We start from the raw sequence: 15,273 nt of genomic DNA, 5'->3' as shown, positions 1-15,273 counted from the left end.
TGAGAGCATCTGGTTCAGTCAACACTGATAAAATAACACAAAATGTGCATTGACAGGTGGTAAAAGAATGAAAAACCTGAGGGGAAAGAAATGCATTGCTCCACATTTGGAAGTGCATAATGAACAGTGAAGCTGTTGCCTCTTAGATCTATCCAGACCTTGCCAGGCCAACACACAGGCTGGGTGAACACAGCAAATCTTCAGCTAGTGTGAAGCAGTGATGCTCCAATCGTGTCAAAAGAAATAATACTAGTTTTTTTTTAAAAAATCTTTATATCAATATCTATCTGTCTGTCCCACTTTTCTTTACAAAATAAATTCAATGTAACTTACAAAAACAAATCAGAATGCCAACCCCCCCACACAATAAAAGCAGTTTCAACCAGTGTCTGACAGAATCCTATGACTGAAAAGCCACTAGCTGAGTATCCTGTGTTGAGAGAGGATCTGATGAAGTCAAGCATTTCTAGCAGATTAGCTCATGTAGTGGAAGTCTACTTAGAGAGCCTCTAGGTTTCGTGGGTGGCGCTGTGGGTTAAACCACAGAGCCTAGGGCTTGCTGATCAGAAGGTCGGCGGTTCAAATCCCTGTGACGGGGTGAGCTCCCGTTGCTCGGTCCCTGCTCCTACCAACCTAGCAGTTTGAAAGCACGTCAAAGTGCAAGTAGATAAGTAGGTACCATAGCTGCCAAGTTTTTCCTTTTCTAGCAAGGAAGCCTATTCAGCATAAGGGAAAATCCCTTAAAAAAGGGATAACTTGGCAGCTATGGTAGGTACCACTCCAGTGGGAAGGTAAATGGCATTTCCGTGTGCTGCTCTGGTTTGCCAGAAGCGGCTTAGTCATGCTGGCCACATGACCTGTAAGCTGTATGCCGGCTCCCTTGGCCAATAAAGAGAGATGATCGCCGCAACCCCAGAGTCGGTCACGACTGGACCTAATGATCAGGCGTTCCTTTACCTTTACCTTTAGGTTTCGGGTGGGCAACCTGTGGCCTGAGAGCCACATGCAGTCCTTAAGCTAATTGCAGGTGAGGAAAGCCTGGAGGGGGAGAGAAAATGGAGAAGGGGAAAACAAATCTTGCAGAGCAATGAAAAAAAGGTGGAAAGCACTTTGCAAGAAAGCTCTGGCAAGGAGGGAGGAAATCTGGTGAGGGTGGGAGCTGAAATGGAAGTGGAAGGCAAGAAGCCATTAGTTCAGACCTCTGTGAGTGTCAGAGAGGGATGGAGAGAAAGAAAAGAGGGTGGCAGAAAGAGAGTGAGACAAGGGGTGGGCCACCAATTATATGACCCCATCCACTGCTGCTTTCAGCTGTGCCAACTGCCAGCATGTGGCCCCTGACAGATCCCCCCCCAGAATGTGGCCCCCAACAGGAAAAAAGGTTCCCTTCTCCTGCTCTAGATGCAGTCAGCTCATCTTCTGCTATGTAGCAACCACCACCACCACAACAACAACAATTTATTGTTTATACCTCACCCATCTGGCTGGGTTTCCCCAGCACTCTGGGTGGCTCCCAACAGATTACAAACAGAATAAAACATTTAAAACTTCCCTAAATAGGACTGCCTTCAGATGTCTTCTAAAAGTCAGATAGTTGTTTATTTCCTTGACATCTGATGGGAGGGCGGGCACCTCTGCCTGGTTCCCTGTAACCTCACTTCTCACAGCGAGGGAACCAGCAGAAGGCCCTCAGCGCTGGACCTCAGTGTCCGGACTGAACGATAGGGGTGGAGACACTCCTTCAGGTATACTGGGCTGAGGCCATTTTGGGCTTTAAAAGTCAGCACCAACACTTTGAATTGTGCTTGGAAATGTACTGGGAGCAACTGTTAACATGGTGTATTTTTCCCCCTTGTGGAAATATGTGTATCACTTCAGTTTAGTGGGCAGAGGTACATTGAATCTGCCTCTGTGTCAAAAACAGCATGCATAAGGAAAGCTAGACTGTCAGAAATTAGACTAGTCTTCTCCCTCACGTGCTATTTTCATTTTGCATGGAATTCTTTTCTCTGTGGGATAAGTTCCAAAAAAGTAATCCTCCACCTGTATGAAGTGGTATGCTGAACTTGATTCTTCTGATTAAATAGGTGTTCTTCAAAAGATGAAAGTGTGCTGTGTTCACAAAGTATCTTAGAGCATAATATGAGTTTGACCCACCCACCTTTTATATCTTGTGGACCACATATAAAATAAATGAGCTTTCTAAATAGTGGGAACTTGCATTATGTTTAATGGAGCAGAGTCGCACAACTGTCAAAACTCTCTATTTGTACAAAAACTTTCTCACATTACAATAGCCACATGACTCAAAATAAAAAATATGTGGACTGTATATCATCATATGAGAACCAGACCTGGATTGCTTTGAGACTAAACAGGTCCACTGTGATAGATTTTCAGCTGTGAACTTTGTTTAAACTATTGCCTGACAGGCTGAAGATCACTTATAATTCAGGGAACTGAACTGTGGAGTAAATTCACAATAGTTCCTGGGAAGCCTGGAGAACTGATCTGGGGAGGTAATTATATTCCCATTTCTTCTGAACTTTGAATTATTGACATCAGATATGTCTGAAATGTAGAAAGTTGCATATTCCAAGAGCTTATGTATGTAATAGCCCTGAACTCAATTCAATCTCATATTTTTTATATAATTGATGAGTAAAGCAAATATTAAAAGAGAAACTGCAACTTCCAAGAAGAATACAGTGGTACCTCTACTTACGAATAACTCTACTTATGAATGTTTATACTTACGAATGGAGCTCCGTCCGCCATCTTGGATGCGGTTTAGATAGGATTTTTTCTACTTACGAATTTTTAGATAGGGTTGCTTCTACTTACGAATTTTTTCTCCCAATGCATTCCTATGGGATTCGACTTACAATTTTTTTTCGACTTACGAATGTGCGTTCAGAACTCATTAAATTCGTAAGTAGAGGTACCACTATAGGTATTTTTATTCAACTCTCCATTTGATGTCTATCTGCAACTAGCCTGAACTTACCTACCAGCTTTGGAATATTGAATATTTGACCAAAGTTTCATAAAGGTGTCATGTGTGATTGCAATAATAATTATAACCATGGTTGATATGTTCCTATAACAACTTAGCACAGTACATTATTAAAAACTGCTGAAAATCCTAAAATCTGAATTAGCTTTTTCCATCCTTGGTATCCTAGATGTTTTGAACTACAGGTACAGCTTGCATTGGCCCTGGCCAGCTTGGTCTAGTAATATAATAATAATAATAATAATAATAATAATAATAATAATAATAATAATAATAAATAAGTTATTAATTATTTATACCCTGCCCATCTGGCTGGGTTTCTAGTGGTCAGGAATGTTAGGAGTTGTAGTCCAGCACTATCTGAAGAGCACCAGGTTAGGAAAGACCAGTTGAAATGATCAAGGCAAACATGAAAGGAGAGAAAGTAAATAAAAATAAATAAGTGGCAGAAGAGCCTAGTAATAGTCAAGCAACCACTAACTGGAATAAAATTCTGAGCTGCTCCTTAAATTCTGGAAAGGGTTGGAATTCTCAGGAGGGAGGGGGATTCTAAAACCCAAGGGACAACTTAAAATTACAAAGGGACACGAAGATTCGGAAGAAGAATGAAATGTAAAGGTATGGGGGAAATGAATATCTCATTTCAGATTGGGCACTTTACTCGGTTCAACCTACCATTTCCAGGTATAAAATACTTTTGGAAAAATCTATGTGAAGCAGAACACTATTCTTCCAATTTACAGATGCAGCAGACAGTGAGTTCCCTGCGGCCACACCATTAGTTGATAGCAAGGCCTATTTTGAAGAAAACAAATGGAAGTCCAATAGTGCTAAAACCTTATGCGATTTAAGAGGAAATGCATTGGCAAGGGGGATATTGTTTTTCATTAATTGGGCACTGATTATACTGCTGTAATGTGATACATTGTGGTTTAGTTTTTCATATTCATATATTCTGCATTCTCTGAGCAACCTTGAACCTTTTCATTGTAACTAAATCAGGGTTTGGAGGGGGGGTTTATTTTTTAAAAAAACTGGAAAAATATCAGATTTTTCAATAGTTCTAATCAAACTTTGCAAGACACTAAGTTCTTGAGTCTGTAAAATACATCTTGCAGCATAAAGTGTGTCCATGGGAGGACTTTGATAATATGGTGCCCTGTGTGAGGCTAGATTTTGGTGACCCCCACCTGACTGAAGGAAGGAAGCAATGAGAAAGGCATTTCCTTGCCTGCCCCAGGCCACTTTCACGCTGCCCTAAATCCGCCTCTGGTGTGCTGTATTCAAGCATTGACCCAGTGGCCTTTCCTCCTGGCCTGCACAGGCTGTCAGCTGCAATGTTTAATTGGCCTTTTCTAAATTATGCTCCATGGAATGGAGTTGGGAGCAGCACTAGTGATTAGCGGTTTAGCGAGTGGGGGACATGGTGAAATGTAGTTCTGGGAGGTTTTTTCCAAGAAAGAACGATGATCTGACATGATTTGGGGTAATGGACAGAACTTCCTTGTTCGGGCAAGTGAATGAGATGATAATGAGGCTGTCAGTTTTTTTCTTGATTAGCACCAATGAGGAAAATAATCAAACAGTGTCTTGGATACCTTTCCCCACCTTTCTTTGATGGGATTCCACTTCACACAAGCAGTTTAAATGATGATATTACTCTGCATGATTGTTTGCATTTCTAATTAAAAGTTAATTGTTTATTTTCAGATGACTAGAGCTCTTTTGTTAAAGGTCAATGTGTTTCACAAGTTGCGTTTACTTTTATAAACATCTTGTAACTGCCAACTGTTTCCAATAAATTGCATACCACGTGATGTGCTGTTGCCCTTTGGGGGTGTGTATGAGACTTAACACAGCTGTTTACATGCTTGGGCTTTCCTTGGAGGTGTGGCTCTGGGAGCCATCACGATAAGCTACTACACTTCAAAATCTGTAACCACACTGATGCTGGCCAGTTTCATATCCCCCTCAATATTCACCTCACCCACCGGGAAAGTAGCCATTATTTCCCTCGCTGGTGCTGCCTGCAAATAGGGTAGCAAGATGGGTGAAGGATTATTTGCAACCGTATGCAAAATGGATGGTTGGTGCAAAGTTGTGTGAGTGGCAGAAGGCAGAAGTTTAGAGAGGAAAGCCCAGGCTCAAAAAGTAAAAGGCCACATCTGCACCATACATTAAAACACTATCATACCACTTTAACTGCTATGGCTCCCCCCCAAAGGATTCTGGGAACTGTAGTTAAAGATGCTGGGTCTTGTTCAGAGGCTCCTATTTCCTCTCATGGAACTACAGTTCTCAAAGTTCTTTGAGCACTCTTAACAAACTACAGTTCCCAGGATTGTTTTTTTTGGCGGGGAGACATGACTGTTAGTGGTAGAATAGTGCTTTAAATATCTTGTGCATATGTGGTTTAAGAAGCACTGCTTAAGCCCTGCATCAAATGAGCAACTCAGATTACTGTATATTCAAAGGTATTTCTGAAAGTGTACAGTGACCCCTATGAGTGAAGAGCAGGTTTTAAGATCAGAACAGCTTGGTTTATGAAGTCCACATCCATTTTTATGAACAGCTTGTACACTTACATAATGTTTAGCTGTGTTTGTAAGTAAAACGACCTGCTTCAGGCAGGTATTAGGTCTGCCAATTATCTAAGAAAGGATGGGGGCAGAATTCATTTGTGTCTCTTCAATGTGTTGCTTCCAATGAAAGAATTCAACTGGGAATTTCCGGGAGAAATACCAAAATAGTCCCAGTATTGACTTAATGTCATTAGTGTGCAGTGTCGAGCTAAAAATTAATGTGGTTTGATTTTGAATATTTAATAGCTTGTGCTCTGAGGATGAAGAGAAAGGTATAATGGGGTTTTGTGAAACAAACACATGCATATAAATATGGAACATCCCTCTTCCTTTTGTTTACTTTAAATGAGCATTATATATTAGTGGATTGTCAGAAATGAAATCTCCAACCAAAGAAAGGGAAATCATATCACATTTCCAAGTTGTGTTTCTTTGGAAATATGCCATCGCTTTGTACAAGCCACATCCAGCACTAGCAGTTTCATAGGAACTGAAAGGGAAAAGATAGTTGACATAGAGTAGATTGCAGCTAACATATTTTCTATGTATTTCACAGGCTTCCATGCATAAGCAGAATCATGTCTAGAAGGCATATTGGTCTTGTGTAGATGACCAAAATATGGGTATAATCAGGGCACGAATAGGGCCTACATACATAACCTTCATTTCTAGGAAACCAATCCTAGTAGGAAGTGGGACCAGTAGGTGTTCTTCATCATCTCACTTTGGATCATCCCAGTATTTTGGCTGTGCACCAAAGCTCCTGGTCCACAGTTGAGATGGCTTTTGAATAAAGCTCAATGTAGGAACTTATGAAAATGGATTGTGCAAGGCTGCAGGGATTGCAAGGATGTGTTTAAGAGGCAGTGCATTCACTCTGGGTGCCAGAAAACAAATCCAAAGCTATGTAGATAGTGAAGTCTTGCTTCCAATACTCTTTAGCGTAGCAAAGAAAAAAGGTATGCCGTGATCAAGAGCGAGCCATTTGATATGGCTTGTTTTCATTCTATCTAACCAGTATATCTTTTAACACTCCACCGTCAACAACAACAACAACAAACATATTTGCGTGAAATAATTTCTCTTATCTAAGGGGCTTTTGAGTTATGGCTTGAAAGATGTCATCCAGCCCTGTAGATTTTCCTCAGTGTGCTGCTTTTTCTCCACGTTCTGCCTCCATATTCAATTTCTATTAATATTTAATGTTAGTGGCCAGTAATGGCAACAGTCTTCAGGGCAGCATCAAACAGGGCAGCTGTTTGCTGTATAATTTGCCCATCAAGTTATTGTGAACAGGAAAACAATGATGAGAACACTAAGATATTCAGTTTGTTCCTTAAAGTTGATGCATTTCCAGATGGTAAAAGGACAAGACTTTATGGAGAGGTGGATTCTATTCCCATATCTAATGCATTAAATTAGTGGTTGTGGTTTAATTGTAATATATATATATATATATATAGTATGGTACATTTTGCCTTGTTAGTAAAGTCAAGTCTCAGTCTTTCACAGTCCATGATAAATTCCTGTTTTCAAATGGCATAGGTGTGCTCTCCGTAATCAGAGCAATCTCTTTGGGCTGCTTTGAAAGAGGGTTTTGTTGTTGCCATTTATACTGAGGTACAGAATACATAATATTTGCCCATGTGGTAAATGTGTGCTGTTTATGATCTTGGGCAGCTTCTGCTGGTTTTGAACAGAGTTTTAATATTGTTCTGAAGATTTTAGTCTATTTTAATTGGCCTTTGTGTTTTTCTCAATGCTTTGGCTATTTGTTAAAGTGGAAAAATTAGAGGGTAGTATCCAACTAAATCAAGACTTAGCTGGATATCAATCACCCTTACATTTTAAACACAAATAAATATATTTTAAAGTGGCAAAGATGCATGTGCTGTCTTCCTATGTGCATAAAAATATAAGGCTGTCATCCTGCAGCTCACATTGGAGGGTAGTAGTGCTACATCACAGGTCCGGATTTGCATGACATTCACCCTCATCCTTAAAATATTATTTAGCCCAAACTTAACATTTTGTAGCTCCTGTCTGCTTTATCTCAGCAATTAGTTTAAAAGCTCTTCTGCTAGCTTTTTTTATCTCCATTCTAGCTCAGTTGGAGCCCATTTCTTTTGTGCAGGCTGGACTTGTCCCCAAAGATTCCCAGTGCCTACCAAAACTAAACTTATACTCCCAACACCACTGTCTCATTCATACATTTAGACTCTTTGGCTCTGCCTGTCTGGTGCTGTTCATGGAACGGATAGCATTTCAAAGAAAGGTATCTTGAAGGACCTGGTTTTCAACCTTCTACGTCACAACCTAAATTTTACTTCCAGGACCACATGACTACATTTCCCCACTTCATTGATGCCAATATGCACCACCATCCCTGACTCTTTCCTAACCCTATTTATAGGCTATGGACAACACATGGCATCCACAACCTTCACACCAGGTGGACAAGTCACCATATGGTCTACATCCCCATCACAAACCCAATGTCTATCCCACTCACTGCCCAGTGGAAGTGTGAATCTGAGCTTATTTCTATGATTTATCTCTGTAGAGACTAAATAGTAAATTTGTAACCAGTAAACCTGGGGTATGGTGTCAGCATATGATAGATGTGTGGCTGCATTTTCTTCACAAAACTGAAAACAAATGTGCCTATTTATCTCTCTTTGTTTCACCTTGTTTGAAGACAACAGCATTCCTAGAAACTGGCTAGAGGGACTATCCACTATAAGCAATTTTTTATAATTATCTAGGGGAGTGGAACTAGGGAAAAAACTTTATTTACCCTACAGCATAAATAAGAACCTGTATTTGTGGTCGTCAGAGATGAAATGCCTTGAGTCATAGTGAACATTAGGCTTATGAGTTGTCGTCCCCGATCGCTCAGTACGGAGGTGCTGCTGTGGATGTGACTGTACTGTACTTGACAATCCCACATTTATTACTCTTAAATGAACATGTTATTGCTCTTAGGTAATGCAGCATCATGCATCACCATGGCATCAGTGCAAATCATTCTGATTCATTTGAGAATATAACAAATTAGCACAGACTAGCAGCCAAACCACAGACACTTACAGATTAATGGATGGAAGCAGAACTAGAAAAAGTTAGGGCCTTTAATGACTTGCAAAGTTTTGATGCTTAATGAAAATAAATGTGAAAAAACCTATGTGAGATACCAGATCACAACAGCATAATGTCCCTTTTCTCGTTTGCTCAGTTTTCTCAACAACCAGATGAAACTTTTGGTAAGTCCAGTCCAAAGACTGGTTCTGGTAAACGGAAAAATCTGATTAATGCAGAAGGATTTGGTGGACTATAATAATAAAGTATATGAGCCATAATACAGTGAATTGGATGGTTAGAACTCCATGCCCAACAGGGGTTTCTCTCTTGGCCACCCTCAACATCGGTCACCTGTGGATTGCCCTTTTGAAATTTAGGAGACTGTCATGATGCTGCATGACAGCCTGATCAAGAAAGAAAGAAAGAAAGAGAGAGAGAAAAGAAAAGATAAGATGATAAGATAAGATAAGAGCACTATACAAAGTCTTGTCTTAGACACATGTAAAATACCTTTATTATTTACGGTACTTCAAGGGCATGATAAATATTAGGCCCATGAGTTGGCTATTGTATGTAATCTACTTCCTCAGTTCTTGAATCTGTCAGAACTGCCAAAGCAGTGTTTACGTCAAGCAAAAACATTAGGAATATCTGTATGAACAAAAGATTGTAAGACAAATCTGAATTTCTACTTCATTCATTTATCTGCCAGCTTAAGTCATTGAGCTCCCTGTTATCTGAACTTGGCTAACCATAGTTACAGGTATGATTTCTAATCATAGAAATGTAGTGTTGGAAGGAACCCCAAGGGTCATCTAGTTAAAACCCCCTGCAGTGCAGGAATCTTAATTAAATCAGATATGACAGATGGCCAACCTCTGTTTGAAAGCCTCCAGTGAAGGAGAGTTCACCACTTCTCATGGAGGACCATCCCACTGTCTCTTCCTGTCATTAAGTTCTTCCTGAAGTTTAGTCAAAATCTCCTTTCTTGTAACTTGTTTGGGTCCTAACCTCCGGAACAGGAGAACACAAGCTTGTTCCATTTCCCATGTGACTGCCCTTGAGATATTTGAAGATGGCTATCATATCTCATCTCAGTCTCCTCTTTACCAGGCTAAACATACCCAATTTCCTCAACTGTTCCTCATAAGGCTTGGTTTCCAGACCCTTTATCATCCTGGTCGCTCTCCAACACAACCAACACTTGTCTCATTTCTTTGTGTTTTTCTTTCAAGGGAAGGACATTATCTAAGTAGCAGGGCACATGATCTGTGTGCAAAAGGTCACAGGTCCAGTCCCTGGCATTTCCAGGTGGGGCAGAGGAAGACTGGAGCCCTAGAGAACCAGTGCCGGTCAGTGTAGACTGAGCTCAATGATCTGATTCAGTTTTCTGTGTCTTTCCCTCCTTGTGCTTGAATTTAATTCTAGCTTTTGCATACAGCACCCATGTGTATGAACTTACAACTATTAAAATGTTTTGAACGCTCCCAGAGGCACAAAGCAAACTTGTACATTGTGCCTGGTCCTCCTCCATAGCAATTATTACAGCATAAGACCTCCTTCACATCTGTTCCATCTTATGCTGCCATGCCTCTCCCACTTTTTCTGGCTGCTGTTGCCATCATGCTGTAGTTGCTATAGATATTAATATTAATTGCTCCTGTGTATTATTTCACAAAACATGTATAGTGTTAGAGGCGTAACTTTCCTTTCCTTTCTGCATTGAGATAATTTGCTTCTGAAACAGGTGATCTCTAGTGGTATTATAATAGAAGCATACACAGTAATATTAGGAAGAAAATGACTTCATAATTTTTTACAAAAACCTTGTGGGATATAGGATGGTGATTATTCCCCTTTTGCAGATAGAAACTTAATCCACAGGATAATGACTTATCCAACAGTCAGTGCTTAGTATGCCCATAGAATCATAGAAGTGTGCAATGCAGGAATATGCAGCTCTCCCATATGGGATTAAACCTGCAACCTTGGCCTTATCAGCACCATGCTCTAACCAACTAACCAGCTAAGACTTCTGCTGAGCTGTTTGTGGACTGATTTCTCTTTCAAGTATTTGCTATTTTAACATGGAGTTTTTATAACATGAATCGTCTCATAATACAGAAATAGTGATGATAGTATATTCGTTTTTTGTTTTAGGCAGAAGAAATATCTTTAGAATGTATGTATAAGTTAACACAAGGCTTCTACATCCTTTCTTCATTTTCTCCACTATATTTCTCTGTTTTGTAGTTCCTCCCCTTCTGCAGATTCCATGAAATAGTGGGTGGGTGGGTGGGGGAGAGATCTTTTACATTTTATTTTATTTATTAATTAAAATGAAATCAACCAACTTCGGTTTGTTGGCACCCCTGGATTGCTTTCGCTTAGATAAATTGGAAGCGGGGAAAGCTCCTAGTGGGTACAAAGAAGAACCCCGCGGATGCAGGCTGCGTCTCATCCTGAGAAGGCTGGGGCTGACTGCAAAAATAGCAAAGGCTTAAAAAGCAGTGCCATCATTAGTGTGTATGTGTTGTATGGAGATATCAAGATCAAGAACGCTGCAAAGGGAAATGCCTTTCTTGCTAATTAGTGGGGTTCCCCTCCCCTTTATTCACAGTGGGTGTTAATCACTAATAGCCTTTCTGTAGCTGCATCTCTCATCAGGTGGCTCCGCCGCACTCTACTCCAAAGCTTTGTGGATTCAGAGCGGAGAACAGTTGCATAGAATCTCTGAGAACTTAATACTTATGACAACAACATTTAAGAACACCTGCATTTTCTCAGTTACCTCCATGTATTTGAGACATTACAATACCAGTTGGAGTTACAGAGTTCACATTCTCAATTCGGTCAGTCAAAGGGTTACTCAGCTTCAATGGTTTGCTTGCATCTATCGTTCGTATGGCCCTGCTTACTATTCATGTATTCCAGATCTGTAAATACTGTATGCTGTCGATGGACCCCTGTTAGTTCTTGTGTGTGAATATAATGGAGTTATACCAGAAGGTGTCTTGAAACTCACCGAAAAAGGCTTTATCTTCAAAAGCTCTTTTTGTGTGTGTTATTTGTACATTATTCACTTCCTTGACGTAAAACTTGATAGAAAAGGGCCACTGAGAGTTAGACATACCCTCAGAGCCTTTTTTCTGGAGAGACGCAGGGGTACGCATACCCCTAAACATTTTGTGAATCTTTGTACTTTTTGTCCATTAACTGTGTTTATTTTTCCCAATTTGAACTATAAAATGATGATTTTCTTGAGTCAAAATGAGAGTACCCCTAAACATTTTTTGTGGGGGTAAAGCACTGCATACCTTTATCTGCTTTTGCTCGCGGCAAACCTCTAAACTTCAAGGACCTCAGAGCTTACCCTGCCTATGCCTTAAGACCTCCAGAGGCAGTTCTTTTCTGCATAACCATTCCTGGGGAAATGTGTTCATACGTTGAGATGTGAAAGGGCCTCTCTCTGTAGTGATGCCCCATTGGTGTAAAACCCTCCCCTGAGAAACACACTTGTTATCTTGTCAGCATCAAGGGAAAGACTTACAACTGTTTGCTCAGGCATTTTCACTTTTTTTTGTAAGAACTAATTTGTGATAGGTAGGCTGCTTTGCTGTTTTAACTGTTTTCTTTGTTTGGATTGTTTTTAATGTGATTCTGTGCAGTTTGTAATTTGTATTCCACTCTGGGATCTACTGAGATGAAGGGCGGTCTAGAAATGCTTGTAATAACTAAATGAAGGATTCACTAGAATGACAACAGCCTTCTGAGACGACAACCTGGCCCAGTCCTCAAGGCAGCTTGTGTGTGTAACAAAAGCCCAACAGCTGTTTTGACAATGGAAAGGCAACTCTGGAAGGGATGTGTGATTTGGAGCAGAGTAGACATCGAGGGAAGGGGATTTTGATTAACCTTTCCACTGCCTGTTGCTTCTCCACTCTCTTCCTCCACATGTACAGAAGATCTCTACTCCATATTTCTTCTTCCCAAAGCAGCAGTCTTAGGCATCAAACACATGATGATGAGCAATAGGCCAGGGCATATTTGCCTTGCTGCTTTAACCAGCCTTGTAACTCTTGGCATGAATCATTCTGTAATGCTGAAGCCACACAATTGTAAGACACTTAGGAAAAGTGGTATTTCAGAGAAATGGGACAATTTTTCTCCCACCTAGAAAGAGTTGTTTATTTTTTATTTACTGAAAAACAAGGTCAATATTTTTGTAACACTTTAATTGCTTTTATAAAAGAAATGGACTAAACATAGCTCACAAGTGTTGTCTCGAATTATGTTTCCAATAGCAGCAGGAGATACATAATTAAGATGTATGACTTTTGTAAATGGTTGGGAAGTATGAATGGGTTAAATAACAGACTAATTAATGTGGGGTGTTTTGTGGGGGAGGGTTAAGGCATTTTATTACTGTATGTATATTCATTTAAATCAGCTTTCCTGTCAAGACATGTGAAATTACTCTGTAGGCAGATTTTGTGATTCAGTTTTGATTAATGTAACACTGCAAACATCCATGGGATGAAACTGTGTGTGTCTGTGTGTTTTCTTGCTGACTAGAAAATGGGGTCTCAGCATATATCTAAACTTGTATTTTGGCAGCCTTTTAAAGGACACTGGCATTTCAGTACCTAATTGGCTTCATTATTTTTTTGAGGTTGTGTCTCAGATTTAAATGCTGTAATATGAAAGGGTACCTCTGTGCTGGACTTGAATATCCCTACTCTAATTACCCAGCAGTTGCTGCCTTGTATTTTAAACATTTCTTTCACTCGGATATGAAGTTTCTCAATGGCTCTAGTAATACTAATCATGGATTATAACCTTGTTTTTACAGGTGACCTGCAACTGTTTCAGCATTAGCAATGGAGAGATGCAGAATGTTGGTGTTGGCCTTTATCCCAGGTACTGTGGGCATTCCTTAACTCATAAGCAAAACCTCCAGGATTCTAGTTCTATTGCACAGAGATGCACTCAGTCCCAGGCTTCGGGGTGGGGGTGGGGGAACAGGTACTGTAATGAATCAAGAAATTTTAGAAATGAAAACAATTCACAGGTAAATTCCACAGCTGCAATTCCTTCCCCCCTGCCTTGGATAATTGAGCCACATGGCACTGGATCCTGTTGAATTCCCAGCATTCAGGGTTGGGAAGGGAGCATCAGACAGAAGGTTATATCCAATGTTAATAATACTCAGAGTAGACCTATTGGATTTAGTAGACAGAACTAATCCAAGTCTATTAATTTCCTTGGGTCTACTCCAGGCATCCCCAAACTGCGGCCCTCCAGATGTTTTGGCCTGCAACTCCCATGATCTATATCTAACAGGACCAGTGGTCGGGGAAGATGGGAATTGTAGTCCAAAACATCTGGTGGGGCCGAAGTTTGGGGATGCCTGGTCTACTCTATGTAAAACTTGGTTGAACACAACCCATAATATTGTATATTTGAAGAAGACTCTTTCTACCACTAGAGGGAACTCAAATTAATGAGCACGCAGCTTGAAAGTTACCTGGGTACATTGAAGCAAACACCTCTTTGGCATTGGGTGATGGTAGGAAGGGGCATAAATGCCATCAGTGACAATTGGCCACAAGTGATGATGATGATGATGATGGTTTTAAATCATTGTCTGCCCTTTACCTTGTTGTCCCAGAAAGGGTTATAGCCATTTAAAACAGTTCAAAACAACTTACAGTCTCAAAAATAGGGTGAGTCCTACAATATACAGTACATCTCAAGTGTCAAAAGCCAGGGGAAAGGTGGTGACGTCACAAGACTTTGTCTTGGAATTAAAACTTGTCTAGCTTTTAGTATTTGGCTGCGTTTTAAATAGATTCCATGTCTCCCAGCACACAGTGTGTAAACCAAGCACCCCACTTCCTTCTCGGTGTCTTCAGGACTGCGGCAGCAGCAGCAGCCCAGGCACAAGAGAACCTGGGAAATGTAAGTTTCCAATGTGCCTGAATTATTGATGTGGATGTCAGGTGCCATCGAAACTACATTTTCCTCCCTTTGCACTGGGCCTAAAATACTGCTGACACAGCATTCAAGACACCAGGGAGGGAATGAGGAGTGGAGGCTTCTCTAGCCAGACTTCATATTTGCACCTGGAAACCCTTTCCTTTAAACTGATGTTGTTTTCCTTCCTTAGCATGTCGTTGCTGAACAACAGTTGTGATCCCAACTGCGTGATAGTCTTTGAGGGTCCCCAGCTCCACCTCCGCTCCATCCGAGACATTGAGATGGGTGAAGAGGTAATTAGCTTGTTCTCTCTTCCGTCACAGACACCTGCAGCAGTTGCATCTCCTTAAATAACTTCCAGACTGCAGGGCCACCAGCTTTAACACTTTGATGATATATTGATGCCTCTTCCTATCACATAGCTATCAGGAAGAAGATGATAAAGGGAATCTTCTCTTCACACCGTCTGGGTCCCATAATCATTACCTCTCATAAATCACTGGCAGTCTTGATGAATTCTTCTTCCTCCATTCCTCCTCTAGGCACTTCATTTTGTTTGTATTTGAGTGCCTTTACCCTGATAAAAAACACTTACGATACTTCTGGGTAGAATGCTGC

At 40.6% G+C, this 15,273-nt stretch overlaps 1 protein-coding gene across 14 annotated transcripts in view; it reads left to right on the top strand.

The window, feature by feature from the left end:
• Positions 1 to 15,273, top strand: part of SMYD3 (SET and MYND domain containing 3) — a 345,088-nt gene that overhangs the window by 257,479 nt on the left and 72,336 nt on the right. For all 14 annotated transcript variants that reach the window (XM_088666492.1, XM_035108332.3, XM_035108337.3 and 11 more), the window contains 2 exons: positions 13,529 to 13,596; positions 14,846 to 14,948. In XM_088666492.1, coding sequence (XP_088522618.1) covers positions 13,529 to 13,596; positions 14,846 to 14,948 — 171 coding nt within the window. The remainder of the gene's footprint in view (positions 1 to 13,528; positions 13,597 to 14,845; positions 14,949 to 15,273) is intronic.

This window comes from Zootoca vivipara, chromosome 3 (assembly GCF_965207765.1).
Source record: "Zootoca vivipara chromosome 3, rZooViv2.hap1.1, whole genome shotgun sequence".
Lineage (NCBI taxonomy): Eukaryota > Metazoa > Chordata > Lepidosauria > Squamata > Lacertidae > Zootoca > Zootoca vivipara.
The sequence above is the reverse complement of the archived record's forward strand: the minus strand, read 5'-3'. Positions and strand labels throughout refer to the sequence as shown.